The 18,826-nt window shown below is 47.0% G+C and overlaps 2 protein-coding genes across 4 annotated transcripts in view; one reads left to right on the top strand and one right to left on the bottom strand.

The window, feature by feature from the left end:
• LOC138949182 (NADPH oxidase activator 1-like) overlaps positions 1-7,415 on the top strand; it is a 148,966-nt gene extending 141,551 nt beyond the window's left edge. The window contains exon 7 of the mRNA XM_070320959.1: positions 7,233-7,415. Coding sequence (XP_070177060.1) covers positions 7,233-7,313 — 81 coding nt within the window. The 3' untranslated portion in view covers positions 7,314-7,415. The remainder of the gene's footprint in view (positions 1-7,232) is intronic.
• The window catches only part of LOC138949186 (deoxynucleotidyltransferase terminal-interacting protein 2-like), a 182,335-nt gene that overhangs the window by 138,139 nt on the left and 25,370 nt on the right, over positions 1-18,826 (bottom strand). For all 3 annotated transcript variants that reach the window (XM_070320965.1, XM_070320963.1, XM_070320964.1), the window contains one exon: positions 203-274. In XM_070320965.1, the coding sequence (XP_070177066.1) occupies positions 203-274 (72 nt within the window). The remainder of the gene's footprint in view (positions 1-202; positions 275-18,826) is intronic.

Raw genomic sequence — 18,826 nt, 5'->3', positions numbered from 1 at the left:
AAGTCCTGCTCAGCTATAAGAATTTACCAGAGATACATGTTATGAAAAGAATAAACAGACAACGGACAGGAACACAAACAGAAATTATGTTGAACTCTGATTATGGCTTCACACCATATGTATTCCCAGAACAATGACGGTTTGAACACCACTTGATTTGAACTATCAACACAAAAACAAAATCATAATACAAAATCTTTACCTTTGCCTGTTTCTTCTTCTGTCTTTCAGATTCCACAGTCCCGACTTTCTTGGTAGACACAGCTTTTAGGGCCTGCAGAAAAAGAGCTGAATATTATTTTTACTGTGATTAACATTTTGGTCCATGACCATAATAGTGTACGATAGGTCAATTACTGTTAGTTAGTGTTAACCTCACGAAGAGAAAGAGCCAAATGGAGTTGAGATAGAGAGAGGGATAAGATAAATATGACAAGATTAGATGAGATAAATCGAAAATTTTATTGTAAATTTTCATTTAATAAATATACCTACCCGAATCACATGTAGCATTGACACAATCGGAGATGCTAGGTTCTGTACAGGCTAACCGTCTAAGGGAAGCAACCCCAACCACAAAAGTGTAAACGTAGCCATGGTAATGCCCATACACCCGGGGAGTTACCTCCCCTCGTGCATGCCACGTCACCACTGCTACTGAACACGTGGTTCCTATCATTCGACCTAAAGAATAAATTCTCCAAATCAAAAGCGGGGTTGGCGGGAGGGAATATACTATGTGATTCGGGTAGGTATATTTATTAAATGAAAATTTACAATAAAATTTTCGATTAAATTACATATTCCTACTCCGAATCACATGTAGCAGATTGCAACAACAAGGCGGTGGGAAAGAAAAATCCAACTCACTCAAAAAACCTTGCCGAAAACCTGGACCGCTGCCAAAGAATCAGGGCGGTCCCAGTGGGAAAGAAAATCTAACCCACTCAAAAAGCCCTTGGCAGGGCTGGCCCACTGCCAACAGGCAGTGAGGGAACCGAGGAAAGTCCTGATTGACAGCCGAGAAGTATCTCAGGCAAAAGCGTAAGAGACAACCTCAGAGATCCAGAAAGCTGTGCTCAGCACTTCTTCCAATCTCCTAGCCGTAAAAAACAGCACAGGAATAGACCCAAGCCTTGGATTAATAAACCTGGCGAGCCAAGGGAAAGACAAGCTTCCCCCCCCCCCTTTTTATTGGAAGGAAATGCTAATGTCCTGAGAAGATCCGTGCGTAAGGTTGTCCCCTCAACTGAGAAGGACGAACCCCCGCGGTGACCTTAAGACAACCATGCCAAAGTCTGCAAACCTTGGGATGTAGTAAAGCCCAAAAGGCTTGTGAGAAAGAAGTCAGCTCAAAATAAGAGTGACCAATCCCCACGAAAGAGCGAGAGAGAGACATCCAAGCACTACGTACCAGAGTCCACCTCGAAGAGAAAACTCACAATAGAAGGTCGCCAGTCATCCCCTACCAGTCCCTGCGAACGCAGGGAGAGAGGTAGCACCCGACAGCAGCCACTTACGACTGTGCGTAAGCTACCGGAAGAGAGGACCCACGGTGGTCAAAAACCGATGTGACTGGCAACCATAAACAAAATGGCTAAAAGCCAGAATGTTCCCAAAACAGTCTGCTTGAAGGTAATCGAGAGTGAATCAAAAACCTAAAGCAGAAAACCAAGACTGGTAAACGTAAACCGTGAAGCCAGCCAGCCATAAGACTCCCGAAACCAGAGTTCTCAGGGAAAAAACAGGCAGTTAACTTCCTAGCCAAATCAAGAGCCTACCTGAGTTTGGCCAGAAACCCAGAGCGCGTCTGTCCCTGTCTGAAGACAGAGTCCAACGCGGAGAAAAACGGACAACCGCCCTAGACAAAGTTGCCTTTTGTAGCCGGGCGACTGTAAGGAAACCCGACCCAACGGACGTCATCCGGACTCGCCTCATACTAAGATGAGGAAGAAGAGAGGAAAGGCCCAAGACTGAAGTCACAGGAACCAAACCTTAGCTAAACCTCTGCCCGAAGGAGAAGAGTAGCCAAAACCTGAGAGAGAGGAGGAAAGCCACAAAGAACTACTCCTCAAACATCCATTGTCCAAGACAATGCCCCCTCAGGAAAATCTGAATGTTACCTCCGAGGCCAACTCAAGCGTACCTTAAGTTTGGACGAAACACCAGAACGCGTCTGATCACTAGAGAAAGACAGAGTCCGACTCGATGAAAGACAACAAGGACCAAAGTCCAAACGTTTGTGGCCAAACAGGGGTAACCTGAATCCAGAGAACCCCACCCAAACGAAAATCGTCCTATCCAATCTCTTAAAAAGAGAGAACAAAGGAAAGAAAAGACGAAGTCCGAAGCCACAAGAAACGGGAAGGCAACAACCACCATCGCCGCAACGTGGAATGGCTGTTGCCCAGCCAAGGCTGCCTATAGGCTGCCAGCTTAGCTTAACCAGAGGAATGAGCATGCTTCTGCTAAGCATGTTTCTGAGTATGCTAGCCTTACCTTCCTTCAACCCTTGTAAAGCAGTCAGAGACCTGCTGATCTCTACTCGACTGAATCTCTACTGCAGGCAAAGTTTAAGCGACTCTCTTTGACTGTTCAGGGAACTGAGAATGCGAAAGAAACGAGTCCCTCCGACACCCGCCGTACGAGCGTAGTGAAGGAAGGGCAGCCTCATCTGCTCCATGCTCACCCTAGCAAGGGCTGGCCAACAGAGTAGAGAAAGGAGGCAAGTTCCAAAGGCTGAATAAGCAAGAAGGAACAGAAGGTGAAGCCCGTGTAGCCGAGGCCAGTCAAGGCTGAGCATGTTCCGGAACTGAACCATAGTAGAAACAGCGGCAGAACCAAAACACTAGAGATACCACTTTCGGGAGGAGATGGCCTAGCCAAAACCTGCAAACCGTGGTACCTACAAAAGGTGACTAAGGAACCGGAAGTAGGAAAACATCCTATCTTCACGGAACGGAAGTCCGACATCGACAACAAAGTCAACCAACAAGGAAGCCACCAATGTCGATGCACCCAACGGGAAATCCTGAGCCGAAGATCCGAGCTTCGACGGAAATCCAGAACGTGTTCGATTGCTGACCAAAGACTGAAAACCAGAATAGCTCAGCTACGAACGCAACCGAAGTCACAGTTGCTGGTGGTAAACTGATGAATGAGATGACCGGAAACCGGAAAACCATCCAACCGGAAAAAGACCTGACTCATCCCCCTAATGACGGTCGTGAATAGGGGAAACGTCCAGGGCCACCCGAACTGAATAGGCAGTAAACTCAACACCCAACAGGTAAAGTGAAGACTGCCCCGGCTGAGGCTGAAAGCCTAAATGCCCGTAGGCCAGCCGCTGTTCCTCACCCCCCGACCTCCGAAGGAGTGTCAGGAAGAGGAGAAGTGTATCCGAACAGAGCCGGAAATGCAGCAGACAAAACCGCAAAAAACGGAAGCGAAAGTTGCATAGAGTAGACTGAGGCCGGAAGCCCAAACGCCCGTAGGCCAGTCCTCTGTCAACTCCAGTCAAAACCGCAAAGTGTACTTGAAATGGAGGACTTATGCTTCCAGTAAAACCGGAAACGCCACGCCGACAACGGCTGCCGCCCTGTGAAACACAAATGCCCACGACGGAACAAGAGTGAGACAGAACAGAAGAGGACTGGGGCCGGAACCCGAACGCCCGTAGGCCAGTCCTCGATCAACCCCAGACAAGCCACAACATGCGCTTGTGATGGAGAACCTATGCTTCCAGACAGGAAGTGTAGGAGGCCGAAGCCCCGTCCGGGAAAAAACTTCGACGTGACCTCTGCCGCAGCTAAGAGGACAGCGTTAAGCCTTTTTCCCGATAACCAGCACGTGTGGAATCGCTGACGACAGACTGAATGTCCGACACAACCAGCGAAAAAACCGAAGTCCACGTACTGGTGGAAGGCCGGTGAAACGGCATAACCGGAAAACCGGAAATCCGTCCCCCCCCGACGTCGTCCTAACTCATGCCTTGACCAGGCTAAGAGAGAGAAGACGGCAAGTCTGCAGCCGCCGGCACCGGAACGGCAGTCGACGCGACAACCGAAGGTTGAAACGCTGACTACATCGGCCAGGGCTAAGACAACACCTGCCCGAAGGGCTGGCGTTGCTCCTCAGCTACCGACATCCTGAAGGAAGTGGAAGCGAAAGGAGCAGTAAATCCGGGCGGAGCCGGAAAGCACCAGACGAGACCGCGAAAAGCGGAAGCGCCGAATGCGAGGACGGAGGCCGGAAGCCCGAATGCCCTAAAGGCAACGTCCGGTCAACCCCGGAAACGACCACAGCGGGTGCGTACGTCAGAGGACCTATGCTTCCAGCGAGTGCCGGAAGCGCAGCGCCAGAAACGGCTACCGCCATTGCTCCGCCACACAATGGTCTTCGAGGAAGCCAGGGTGTGACTGAACAGAGGACGAATGCCCGGGGGGCAACGTCCGGTCAACCCCGGAAACGACCACAGCGGGTGCGTACGTCAGAGGACCTATGCTTCCAGCGAGTGCCGGAAGCGCAGCGCCGGAAACGGCTACCGCCACTGCTCCGCCACACAATGGTCTTCGAGGAAGCCAGGGTGCGACTGAACAGAGGACGAATGCCCAGGGGGCAACGTCCGGTCAACTCCGGAAACGACACAGCGGGTGCGCACATCGGGGGACCTGGTCAACCCCGGAAATGACCACAGCGGGTGCGTACATCGGGGGACCTATGCTTCCGGCGAGTGCCGGAAGCGCAGCAGTCGGAAACGGCTAGACAACTCCGGAAACGACCCCAGCGTGTGCGTACGTCGGAGAAGTAGCCGGAACCAACTGCCGCCATTGCTCAGCCACACAATGGTCTTCAGTGAAGCCAGGGTGCGACTGAACAGGGGTTTGCGGGTCGTGAACCCGCCGAAAAGAGCTGTGTCCCAGCAGGGACTGTCCGACGGCCTCACGAGGGCCTGTGGACCAGCTCGACTTACTTGAATCGCCAACCACAGCGGTAGAAGACGAAGAAGCAAAACATCCGCCCTAGACAACGTCTCGGCCGGAAGCGTCTAAGAAGCCAACAAGGTGACGTCGCCCACAGACAGCGGGACCAACGGAAGACGCAGGCTTGGCACGCGACAATTTCTTCACAAAGATAACGCAGACACCTGCAACACCTGATCTGCTAACAGCAGAGAAGGCGAGGAGAAGAAACGGGACGTACAACAGTATATGACTGCCCCACAAAGTGTTTGTTCGAGGCAGAAAGAGTAACGAACAAAACATAAAAAACATGTTAAATCCGAAACCACGACAAGTCCTACGGACTGGTAGATACCTGCTAAAGCCTAGCCAAGAAACCACTGTCAGCGACGCTGATACACAAAATGGCGGCCAAGCGATAAGTTACTGGACAAAATTTAGAAGTCCAAAACGGACGAAAATTAAGCAATAACAAAAATTCCTGTCAAAGAAATGACGAAATATGAAATGGCTTACCAACTAACAAAGCAGAAGGCAAAAACGCAGGTAAAGTAAGGAGAACCTCACCATAACATAGGCCTAGCCACATAAATAAGCTGTCAGGAAAGCTGAGCAACCGAACGTGGCGGCCACAAGATAAGTTACTGAAACGCATTTAGGAGTCCAAACGGACAAAAAAGTCAGCAACTATAGGTAAATTCCTGTCAAACTAAAGACAAGAAGGAACAAGCTTACCAGCTAAACAAAGCAGAAAGCAAGTAAGAAGGTAAAATTACGTTTACCTCCAAAATACATGGCCTAGCCACAAAAATCTGTCAACTCATGCTGACAACAAAAATGGCGGCCAACAGTAGTCACTGAAATATCACAGGTCCAAACACGGACGAAAATCAGCAACTACAACAAATTTCCTGTCAAAATAATGACCAAAATGGAAAGAGCTCACCAACTACGAAGCAGGAGGCAAGATAGACGGTAACGTGGCCGGTGGGTGTCAAAACAACACCAACAGCGCAGCCACAGGGGAGCCCAAAAAATACAACAACCTGCTCCCTCGAAAGCTGTAAGGTCGAATGATAGGAACCACGTGTTCAGTAGCAGTGGTGACGTGGCATGCACGAGGGGAGGTAACTCCCCGGGTGTATGGGCATTACCATGGCTACGTTTACACTTTTGTGGTTGGGGTTGCTTCCCTTAGACGGTTAGCCTGTACAGAACCTAGCATCTCCGATTGTGTCAATGCTACATGTGATTCGGAGTAGGAATATGTAATTTAATCTATATTCATGAGGGTTGTGGAATAAGCATACAAGCGAGCTTGTCTTCAACCAGCCCTCGCCCGGAGAGGGACTACTCTAATTCACATGCATTCAGTAATTTGCATAAACAAAGAAGATGAACAAGGAAAAAACAACATCATAGGAATAAGTACAGGGTGACCCGAAAAAATGCAACCCTCAAAAATGCTAATAACTTCTACATCTGTTGACCAAATTACTTTATATTTGGGGAACATAAATTTCAGTTTGTGCCTCACCGTTTCACAAAGTGACAATTCTATAGATCAAATGGTCTGATATTTGTGCAATTTCAAAAAAGGTTACCAAATTCGGCGTATTGACTCAACAGAACGAGGTTTGACATTGAGCGGCAGCAATACTTACCTAATTTAAACCCTCTAGACCTTAACCTTTCAGATTATCTGAATGTCTGAGTGTACACAAACACCCCCTTCACCCCTCAGATCATCGGTGTAATGGTGAGAGAGAGAGAGAGAGAGAGAGAGAGAGAGAGAGAGAGAGAGAGAGAGAGAGAGAGAGAGAGAGAGAGAGAGAGAGAGAGAGAGAGAGAGAGAGAGAGAGAGAGAGAGAGAGAGAGAGAGAGAGAGAGAGAGAGAGAGAGAGAGAGAGAGAGAGAGAGAGAGAGAAAGTTACGTCAACGCGACAATGACGTAGTAGAGGCAACGTCATTTGTTGATCACTACGCAGAAAATAAAATGGCTTAGAGCCCAGAGCAGAAATCTGTTAGGCCAGAAGAAAACTGACATACACGAGCTTATAATGAAGTGAGGAATTTAAATGTATAGAAATAATATGTATCGAACTTTGGTATCTACTTTTCAAAAGGAGCGGCACAATTTATCAAATAAATGTTGCAGAATTCATCGTTTTCTGAATGAGTAACGGACATCGACAAGTGGCTAAGTAAATACATAGATTGTCAAAATGGTAGGCTTGTTGATAGTAACGTATATTTACGCTTTGATTGCAGGCTCTGGGAAGGATAACCATTAACTCCAAGCGAGTCAACACCAGTTCAGTCAACCAAGTCGGATCACAACCTACAGGATGACTGACAAGAATCAAGGGCTAGAGACCGTCGGACAGCAGGTGACTGATTCATCTTCCTTTCAAGACATCTGCTCAACCAATGGCAGAATAGTTGCAGGCTTTGTCTACTCAAGAAAAAAAGAAGAGTAACAATAATGAGAATCTATCGGACACAGAAGCTGACGCTGAAAACCGAGAAACGCAAGGGCAGAATAGTTGCAGACTTTGTCTACTCAAGAATGAAGAAGAGTGACAAGAATGTGAATCTATCGGACACAGAAGCCGCAATAATTACATTACAAAATAGATTTGTAGGGAACACGAGGCTGGAGGGAATAGAATTAAAACATTAAATAGACAACGCATTCAAAATAGCTCTGGCCGTCTTGTCTTACGAAAGAAAAAGAGAGATCACATCACCCCCCTCCTAAATCAGCTCCACTGGTTGCCCGTTCCTGCCCGTATCACCTACAAAATCAACACTCTCACCTACAAATGCCTCCATGGTCTCGCCCCTGCCTATCTCTCCGACTCTCTCTCTCTCTATGTCCCTTCACGAGCACTCAGATCATCTGCCGACTCCCTCAAGCTCAACATCCCCCACACCAAACTCAAAACAGCAGGTCAACGCTCATTTTCTTTCCAAGCACCTAGCCAATGGAACACACTACCTCTCCCCCTCCGTCAACAACAGTCCCTCGAATCATTCAAATCTGCACTCAAGACATTCCTTTTTTCCAAATAATCCATGCATTCTACACTGCCCACCCCATCCCACCCTGAATAACTGTACATATTTTAATGGTTGATGGTGTGTGTGTGCTAGTGACTTCAAGTCTCTGTGTGTGTGAATGAGTGTATGTGCGCCTTGAGTCGCCTGTTGGTGAGATATGTGCGCGTTATAAATATTCGTATTATTATTATTATTATTACAAAACCATCGTAACAAATGGGTTGCTTGTCCGGGATCTAACTTTGTAGTGTGTGTTGTGTGTTTGTATTCATCTCATCATATCATATCAATCTGTAGATTAATAAAACACTTGGAAACGTGTAATCCAAAGTCTATTCAACAGGGAAGGTTAAATAGAATAACCTTAACATTAAAACCTAAACAGAAGGGATGATTCTGATTACGGGTTGGGTGGCCAGATAGTATAAGGAAACGGCTCTAAATTCCTTTTCTGAGGAAGAACCAACGGATAAAAAGAAATCGGAATTGGGAAATTCCGTAAATATATAGTCGAAAATTTCATTAATAAATTTTCATTTAATTAATATACTTACCCAACTCCCATAAATAGCATTAACCTCCGTTTGATGCTTAGACATTGAAGTACTGACCCTGGTAACAGGGGGAGGTAACTCCCAAAACAAAACAAAACCTTGACGACAAGGCCCTGGTAGTTACCTCCCCTCACCGGCAGCCCGCACATGCGCGGTACAATCGCCGGTATCCTCATTCCCAATGAAACACCACCTTCAACCATTAATAACGATCGCGGGGTAGGTTGGGAGGGACTTTACTAAACTACTCACAAAAAGTCAAGGAACACTTTTTATATTACGCAATGCACCAAAACCAGTCAAGACACAATGATGATCGTTCGCACATATTTAATTTCATTATTTGACAGTTTGAATACAAAACAATCAAAGCGATGAATGGACAAATCCATTTTTGGCAAATTTTTAAACACAGCAGGGATCATTTTCAAAAGTCACCAAATTTTCAAAGTTCATTCGACTGTGTGAAAATCACGAAAACAAAGTCAATAATGAGTGCTGCCTCCACGATTTGCCAGGCACTCAGTGCAGTGATGTCTCATGGACTCGACAAGCCTCCTCAGGTTAGCCTGGGGTGCAGCCTGCCACTCTGCTTGAAGGAATCCCCAGAGCTGTTGCAGGTTTTGTGGTGGAGGGTGGTTGTCGGGCACTCGGCGCTCCAGTGCATCCCAAAAGTTCTCAATAGGGTTCAGATCCGGACTACAGGATGGCCAGTCCATCCTGACAACCCCTGCTTGCTGGAGAAAGGCGTTTACCAGCCGAGCACGGTGCGGCGTGGCGTTGTCATCCATGTAAACGGAGTGGGCTCCAATCTGCTGTAACGTGGGTACAGCAAAACGGCGAAGGATCTCGTCCCTGTAGCGCTGGGCGTTCAGTTTGCCTTGGATGAGGTAGAGGGGGGTTCTGTGATGGGCAGAGATCCCACCCCATACCATGATGGAACCCCCACCATGGGCAGTCACCTGCTGAATGCAGTCATCGTTGTAGCGCTCCCACTGTCGCCTCCACACGTGCACACGGCCGTCGTTGTGCTCCAGGCTGTACCTTGACTCATCAGTAAAGAGGATCACAGCCCACTGCTGACGTGTCCAGAGAATGTGACGCCTGGACCAAACTCTGCGAGCTCTCTTGTGGACGAGGGTCAGCTTGGGGCGCTTGGATGGACGACGGGTGTCAGGTACTGGGCAGCATGCAGGCGGTTGCGAACAGTCTGTGTGCTGACGTTGGTGTTGGTAGCAGCCCGTAATTGCCTTCTGATACGGTTTGCAGTGGAAGATCGCATTGTCTGGGCCTGTCTTGTGATGAAACGATCTTCTCTTGCTGTGGTCTTCTTTCGTCTGCCTGGGCGAGGCCTGTCTTGAACTAGTCCAGTGGCCTGGAAGCGCTGTCGCAGTCTTGTGATGATAGAGGGGGACACCAGAAGCCTTCTGGCAATCTCCCGTACGCCAACACCGTCTTGGAACCACCCTATGGCTCTTCCTCTGTCCAGCAGGCTTAACTTCTGTCGTCCGACAATCGTGATGTTGTGCCCTGGTCCGCCCAGGCCATGGCTTTTATTGAGTAACCAGTGACCAGTGTTCACAGTCAAAGCATCAAGCTTCCACGTGCAGTGCATCATTTTGTCAGAAACACGCTATAGAAAAAATGGCATAAAACGGTAACATTTTCCAACTTTTCACCAATTTTCAACGCTCAGCCACTGACGCCCGAGTAGCACGTGCAGCACACCAAGCCTGTACAACAAAGGCAGGAGTCCACTCTGTGCGTGTGTGTAAGATCAGCGTTGTAGCTTGCAAAGTTTTGACAATAGCATCAATTTGCAAAAACACATGAAAATGAAGGGTGTTCCCTAACTTTGTGTGAGTAGTTTATGTGAGTTGGGTAAGTATATTAATTAAATGAAAATTTATTAATGAAATTTTCGATTAAATCACATATTCTTACTCCAACTCACATAAATAGCAGATCGCTACATAAGGTGGCGGGAAACTCACTTAATTCTGGTAAGAATCCGGCCTGCTTCAACCATGACTGGTAAGCAACTACTACCATCCCAGCGGGTACTAGAGAAACCCGCAGAAAGTAGTTTAAGAAAGACGTCTTAAAAACGTCCAAAACACCGCTGTGAGGCCGTTCGAGATTGCCTGGTCGCAGAACCGCCAAATAAAGGGCCCAAGCTCTGGCCCAATGAGTTCTAGGCGAACGCAGAGGAAGGACTGAACGCTCCCCCCCCCCCCCCCCCCATTTGACTGCCACACTCATAAGCTTGTTCAATGAGTGTGGAAGCTCATCTAGCCAGCGCTGAATAATTTGATTCTATCCGTTTAAAACGAAAGAACCAAAGATTCTGGTCTGGCACTCCAAAAGGAGCCATGCAAGACGAGTATGTTCAAAATACTCTATATCTTGCGTGAGACCCGAAAAAGTATGTAATTCGCTGCCCCTTCAAGGGGAAGTGAGCACCGACAAAAAAGAGTATGAGAGCCTTCTTTATAAAAAAGGAAGGCTTGCATCTCTCAAAATTCTATGGCTCTTAACAAAAAGAACTCTAAAAGAAGAAGAAATCACAAGCTGGGACTGATATTCAAATGACAAAAAACTTGAGGACAGGGCCCTTTCCACACCGGGCGTAGAAAGGGGAATGTCTTGTCTAGTTCTGACGACGTTTCTCCAGACTAATGAAACATCGTCTTCCAACAACAAACAAAAGTTCGTCGAACATCCTAGCATCCTCCTGAACTGGAGAATGCTAAAGCTGATGCGCAAATTCTAGAATCGTGCACTATTGAGATAAATAACCCTTTCACATAAAGTCTGTTGAGACCTGAGTGAAAAACCTTAAGATTCGTGAGTTACGTCTTCCAGATAACCGGAAAGAGCGCCAACCTCACTGACCTGTCTTGATCGTGGCTGACGAAAGAGTGAACAATCTCTTGTAATCAGCTAGACCAGGAAGACAGTCCTAACTCAAAAGAGAGCTGTGAAAGTTCAGAAAACAACAAGAAATGTCTTCCGAGGCGAGCGAGTAATAAAAAACGAACCTGTGCATCTTCCGCTTGAGTTCCAAATGACCAAAAGTGAAACACCCTCCGAGGAATGAAGCACTAAAAGATTATGGCTTGAGTAAACCACAGCACCATGAGGTAGACGCTAATTGTTCGTAATGAACCAGAGGCAAGAACTTGTCCCTTGTTCAATGGATAGATGCAAGACAAATGTCGGAAAAAAACATCTGGCCTTTCTAGACTCCTTACAAAGAAGAGTCGAAAGAAACGTCTTAAAGCCGAAAACAAAGGAAATAATTTGCAGTTTCGGCGAGAATGCAACCTCTCATCAAAAGATGAACCGAGATTGCTCATCAACAAACCAATGCAGCTTAAGCAAAAGCGACAAAAGTCTTAACTTAATTTTCACTAGCAAGTAGCTATGAATTTTAAACGATCAAGGATGGAAACAAGCGTCATAGTGGGCGCTTGCTGTAGTGCCGAACATGGAACGATCAGTGCCTAAGGCTGTCCACTCAGAACTGATTAGGACGAACTCTCTAGGTGACCGTTAAAACATAATGCCAAAGTATGTGAAACCTCGGGAAGGCGTGAAACCTCGGGAAGGCGTGAAGCCCGCACGGCCTAGGAGATAAAACGTCAGCTCTAGAAAGGCGTGACCGATCTCCTCCCGATAAACGAGTGATACCTGTAGTAAAAGATATCAAAGTCCTCAACGGTGGAAAAAAGGCTCATGAAGAGCCTAAGTGTTCCTGAAGTTCCTTAAAGACCGAGCGTATGACGCAGTACTGCTTTCTGCGTTAAGAGTCCAAGTCTAACAAAGACAAGGACTCATAATCCTCATGGGTTGTGACAGAAAAGTCCCTTCACGAACACTCAGATCATCTGCCGACTCCCTCAAGCTCAACATCCCCCACACCAAACTCAAAACAGCAGGTCAACGCTCATTTTCTTTCCAAGCACCTAGCCAATGGAACACACTACCTCTCCCCCTCCGCCAACAACAGTCCCTCGAATCATTCAAATCTGCACTCAAGACATTCCTTTTTTCCAAATAATCCATGCATTATACACTGCCCACCCCATCCCACCCTGAATAACTGTACATATTTTAATGTTTGATGGTGTGTGTGTGTGCTAGTGACTTTAAGTCTCCGTGTGTGTGAACGAGTGTATGTGCGCCTTGAGTCGCCTGTTGGTGAGATATGTGCGCGTTATAAATATTCGTATTATTATTATTATGAATGACCATGGCTATGAACTGAACCGTCATTACCCGCCGAGTATGTTAGACAAGAGTGCCGTAAACCGGCAGTCCTGTTGCCCTCAAACTGACTTTAAAAACTTCTTGCCAAGAAGAAGTTAAAAGAAAGTCTGAACGAACTCCTTGAGAAGACAAAAATGTGAGAACCCAAAGGCCGACAGCTGTCGTGAATGACCTTCTCGCTACGTGAATTGAAAATCTGTCATCTGCTTTCTAACCTAAGTAGAATGCTGATCAGATTCGCAGCAGGAATGACAAAAAAGTTCCTGATAAAAAGAGATGGTCGGTGTGATCGGCGAAACGGAAACGAAAAGTCCAACTGACCACAAAGTATCCTCTCCAGTCCATGCATAAGCAGAAGGAGATAGTACGAGTAAGCCGCGATTCTGGTTGTACGTCAGCAACCGAAAGTGCGGAAATCACTATGGCCTCAGCCCGGTCTGGTATGAACAACAAGAAGAGCAAACGCTCGATCGAGTCACTTTCGCAGTTCTGAATATTATATGAGGCATCAGATGGACAGGAAGAAATTGCTATTCACAACACAATGAGTCACGTTCACATAAAATTTGAGCCCGGTCACTTTTATAGTTTCCGAGAAAAGCCCAACGTTAAGTTGTGTGTTGCCGAACAGAAAAGGCTAGTTATCTCCCTTGTTTTTCTGATAACGTTCGTAAAAGGCTACAGATGTAAATACTTTGATGTAAAGAATAATCCTACAAAGTTTCAATCACATCCGATGAACTTTGTCAAAGATATAAAATGTCTAATTTTTCCTTTGACGCTGACCTGTGACCTTGAAAAAGGTCAAAGGTCAACGAAACCATCGTTAAAGTGTAGAAGTCATTGGAGGTCACGACTAAACAAAATATGAGCCCGATCGCTTTGATAGTTTCCGAGAAAAGTCCAACGTTAAGGTGGTGTCTACGGACGGCCGGCCGGACGGCCGGCCAGACGGCCGGACAGACTAACACTGACCGATTACATAGAGTCACTTTTTCTCAAGTGACTCAAAAATGGCTGAAAGCCGTAGTGCCCGTAGGTCAGTCTGCTTGTAGGCAATTGACTACGAATCAAAAGCCAAAACAGAAATCAAAGAAAGGCTGGTCGGCATAACCGGAAACCGAGAAGCCAACCTGCCAAAAGGCTCCAAAGACGAAGTGTCCAGGAAAAATCTGGAATTTAATTTCGCTGCTAAATCAAGAGTCCACATGAGTTTGGCCGAAAACCAGAACACGTCTGTTCATCGCTGAAAGACCGAAAGTCAGACGCGGAGACCGACGCAAGCCGTATTCAAAGATGCCCTCACGTACAGGCCCTCACCATCCGAGACAGCCGAAGCGGAACTGGAAGTAAGATACAGGGCATCACTGCCCCCAACGACCTAGAACCCCAAAGGGTTGACGTCGGAAGTTGCGGACAGGAAAGAACAAAGTGCTACGATCACCTGGAACGTCGGAAGACGAACCAGAAGTAGCCGGAAAACCCAGTGCAGAAGCACCCGCAACACCGTGGTGGTGCGAGCTGATGCTAATGCGTACGATCCTTCACTCGCCGGAACAGCCGAAGCGAAATCGGAAGTGAGAGACAGGGTACCAATGCCACCAACGACCTGAAACCCAAAGGGTTGACATCGGAAGCCTACTGGCAAAGAGTCATCATTCCCGGAACCATCATTGGCCGAAGCCGAAAATGATTGTCCCCCAGTACCGGAACCTCGTGCAGCCACGCTGTGCGGAACCGGTAAAGAATGAACGCTACCGCAACCCGAAACCGACAAAGCGGAACCGGAGGTAGCCGGCAATGTGCCAAATAACTAGAAGTAACTTCAGCGGCCAAAACCAATGGCCGAGGAAGTCTCTCCTCGACTCGAAAGGTAGACTCAATCTCAGAAGAGTCATCCCGATCTTCGTCAAAGTCCATACCGTCAACAACAAAGTTGTCCGACGTAGACTGACCAATCCCGGAACCATCATTGATCCGCACCGGAAATGATGATCCCCCAGTACCGGAACCTCGTGCAGCCGCACTATGAGAAACTGGTAAGGAAAGGTTGCTACCATACCCCGGAACCGGCGAACCTGAACCGGAGGTAGCTGGCAATCCCGATGTGAAAGCAACCGGAAACACAGCAGTGTTTTGCCCGGAAGCTGACACGTTCAGTCCCCCACCATCCGAAACCGAACGAGCGGAAGCGGAAGTGAGAGACAGATTGCCGTTGCCACCAACAACCGGATACCCCACAGGGTTGTCGCCGGAAGTCGATGGCAACGAAAGAAAAGTGCCACTAATATCCGGAACACCCGAAGGTGAACCAGACGTGGCCGGAAACCCCCTTGCCGATGCACCCGCGTGAGTGAATGCCAAGGCAGACGATCCCATTGCCGAGGAACGGGACGCAATGCCAAGCTCAGTCGGATAGGAAGGGTAACCGTCCCTGCAGACCACACACTATGATGGTGCGGTAAGCAGAGAACTTTCCAAACACGTACCTTGTCGGCAGAACACGACGGTTGAGGGAAAGTCACATCAGTAGAGGTCACGGTAGCTGACGGCCGAAACCTCGACATCGTAGGCAGAAAAGCCGACTCCGGGTGGAAACGCCGCAAAGGCGGAACAAGCCACCCCTCTACAAAGGTCAACAACTCCTGCATCTGTTCTTGACGCTCGTAATCAAGGAAAGAGACGCCAAGACTTCTTTGACCTTCTGAAAAGGAGACAAAAGTAGGCGATAACACAATAAACGACCCGTAACGATTCTATTCTAACCTGGTCGAAAAACTTCCCGACCAGATAAAAAGCAAGAAAATCCTTAAATGTAATTCCTTAGCCTAGCTAAAAGAAGATCTCTATAGAAATTCATTTCGGCTTAGCATAAAAAGAAGACGAACTGCTCAGCAGGAAAACAAATTTCACCTGCCTGGCAGCGCTACAGCTCTTGTCCGCCATGTTGAAAAACTACAACTCCGTGAAGACGGAGACACCAAGTTACAACACAATTTACCAAAATGCAAATGGCGGCACAAGCTATAAACAATAATAATCTGTTAAAGATAAGTCACTAGACTTAAGCTTAAACAACAGAACGAACTGCTCAGCAGGAAAACGAATGTCACCTGCCTGGCAGCGCTACAATTCTTGTCCGCAATGTTGAAAACTACAACTCCGTGAAGACGGAGCACAAAGTTACAACACAAATTATCAAAATGCAAATGGCGGCACAAGCTATAACCAAGAATAATCTGTTACAGATAAGTCACTAGACTTAAGCTTGAACAACAAAACTAACTGCTTGGCGGAGAAAGACAAAACGTGTCTGAGTGAGCAACTGCTCTCGTCCGCCATAGTGAAAACAAAACGAACTCCGTGAAAATGGAGAGAGACATTTTCACCAGTGAACAGTTACAATAACAAACGTTGTAAACAAGAAAGATCTCACCAACAGCTTAGCAAGATGTACCTAGGGTCAATGGCCTTCCTCACAGGAGGCCAAAGGCTGAAAAGCCTAGAAGAAGTACAAACACGTCTGAACACAAGCGTGTTGAAGTAGGGAATGAGGATACCGGCGATTGTACCGCGCATGTGCGGGCTGCCGGTGAGGGGAGGTAACTACCAGGGCCTTGTCGTCAAGGTTTTGTTTTGTTTTGGGAGTTACCTCCCCCTGTTACCAGGGTCAGTACTTCAATGTCTAAGCATCAAACGGAGGTTAATGCTATTTATGTGAGTTGGGAATAATAGACAGATCGAAGAGAATATATGTTATTCTTATCTGATAACTGGAGGCACAACTATATGGGGAATCTTCGGTAAATACTATTAGTAGACGTGAGGTTGTATCACGTAGGAACGTAGTTGTTCGGACACCGAATTGATTCAAGTACGTCAGCGGACGTGGGTGACCGATTTAGTCAAGAAATTTCGTGGAGCGGGCCGTTAACGATCTTGAGATTAAAGTCACACAATTGTAGTTACTTTTAAAGCATGTGTAAAATGCAGGTTTTGCACTTCGGTAAAATGCGAATTTTGATTTCGTCTGAGACGATGAACATGCATGGATCTGAAGCAGCCTTGTGCGAGAAAATAGACAGCTGGTGGGTGAAGAAGGCACAGCTAGAGACAGCGAGAGTGAAGCATGTACAACTACCCCAAGAGGAGATACACTGAGACCAACAAAGGAGATCATGGAAAATAGACAGCTGGTGGGTGAAGAAGGCACAGCTAGAGACAGCGAGAGTGAAGCATGTACAACTACCCCAAGAGGAGATACACTGAGACCAACAAAGGAGATCATGGAAAAAGGACGGTTGTTAGAGTTGACAGGTGCAGAGTTGCGAGAGTTTGTTCTTCAACAGGAGAAAGAAGATCATCAAGAAGAACGTCAGCTCACGCACGAACGAGAAGAACGTCAGGCCCATCTCGAAGAACTTCGAATTCAGGTCGAGTTAGCACGAGCTGGTAGTGACGGATCTCATGGAAATGGAAATAGAAACAACAATCGCAACGATGAACCACCAATGCGTGACAACTACCAAACAAAACTCCCATTCTTAGAGGATAGAGATGATATCGAATCCTTCATACTTCAGTTCGAGAGACAGCAGCGAGCTACAAGTGGGATGAAACGACATGGGCTGTCAAAATGTCGTCCTTACTCAAGGGACAAGCCAGAATCGCTTATGGCAGAATGAAGAATGCCGAAGCAGGTGATTACAATCTTCTGAAGAAGACGCTGCTGGAACGATGCAATATTACTGCAGAGTCTTACAGAGAGAAATTCCGGCACACACGAAAGGAGCACAATGAAAGTAACAAGGAATACATAACCAAGCTGTCATTGTATCTAGATCGGTGGATCGAGATGTCTGAAAAGGGAAACACCGTAGAAGATCTGAAAGATATAATTCTCCAGGAACAGGTACTCGACAACATGCATGCGGATCTCGTCACTTATGTCAAAGATAGAGAACCTCAAAACATCGACGACATCATCAAGTTTTGGATACGCTATGATGAAGTGAGACTGAATGAACGTCGAAAGAAATGGACACCTGGAGGAAAAGGAAACAGAGGGAAAGGCAACAGAGAAGAAGAGAAAAATGGAAAATTTCAATAGTAAATTTTCATTTGATTAATCAGGCATGAGACCAGCAAATGTTCAAAAAGTAGGAAACTAAGCCGGGGTCCAGGGGCCGCTCAGGCCCCTGGTGGGGTCCAGGGGGTTCAGGGGGGCAAAGACGGAAAATGAATTTTAGATTTATAAAGGCCATTTTGGGGCCTCTCCTGATAGCAAAAAAATAGATTATGCCTTTTTAAAAAGCTATAAAAACCACAAGAATAATATGTTTTAGCATTTTAAACAAAAGTGTAATTCATAACAATTTAACACACACAAAACTTACTTGAAAACTTTCAGAAAAACACTCTTCATTGCCAACAGCACAACAAGGAACCACTCAAGTCTTACAAGCATTGTGAAGCAGGAGTATACAAGTTCTCAGAAGCATGAAGAGTGTCACCGTCAGGGCAAGTGTCAGCAATTCTACTTTTTGAAAAAAGAAGAAATTGATGTCTGCTTTATTTTAGTACTTTCAAAGAGACAAGCCGACTTGATTCCGCTGAAGCAGAGGTTGCAGCTGCAGCAGTGCTACTGCTAGATTCCCCAGCTGGAAAAACATTTTGCTTCACATCCACAGGTGCCTGTACATTGTTCACCTTCGGTGTTTGGAGATCGGGAGCCAATCAAAACAACCCACAAACCGCCATCGGTGAATAATTAAGCCTCGGCAATAATCGTCGGAGATCAACAGCCAATCAAACGCGACCCATGATACTGCTATGGGTTCACGCGAGTGCTGGGGTGCGAATGCACTGACTTCAGTCGCAGACAGCTTCAGCTGAACGGTTCATACCACCACCTATGGGTTCACGCGAGTGCTGGGGTGCGAATGCACCGACTTCAGACGCAGACAGCTTCAGCTG

Source organism: Littorina saxatilis, linkage group LG15 (genome assembly GCF_037325665.1).
Source record: "Littorina saxatilis isolate snail1 linkage group LG15, US_GU_Lsax_2.0, whole genome shotgun sequence".
Lineage (NCBI taxonomy): Eukaryota > Metazoa > Mollusca > Gastropoda > Littorinimorpha > Littorinidae > Littorina > Littorina saxatilis.
The sequence above is the reverse complement of the archived record's forward strand: the minus strand, read 5'-3'. Positions and strand labels throughout refer to the sequence as shown.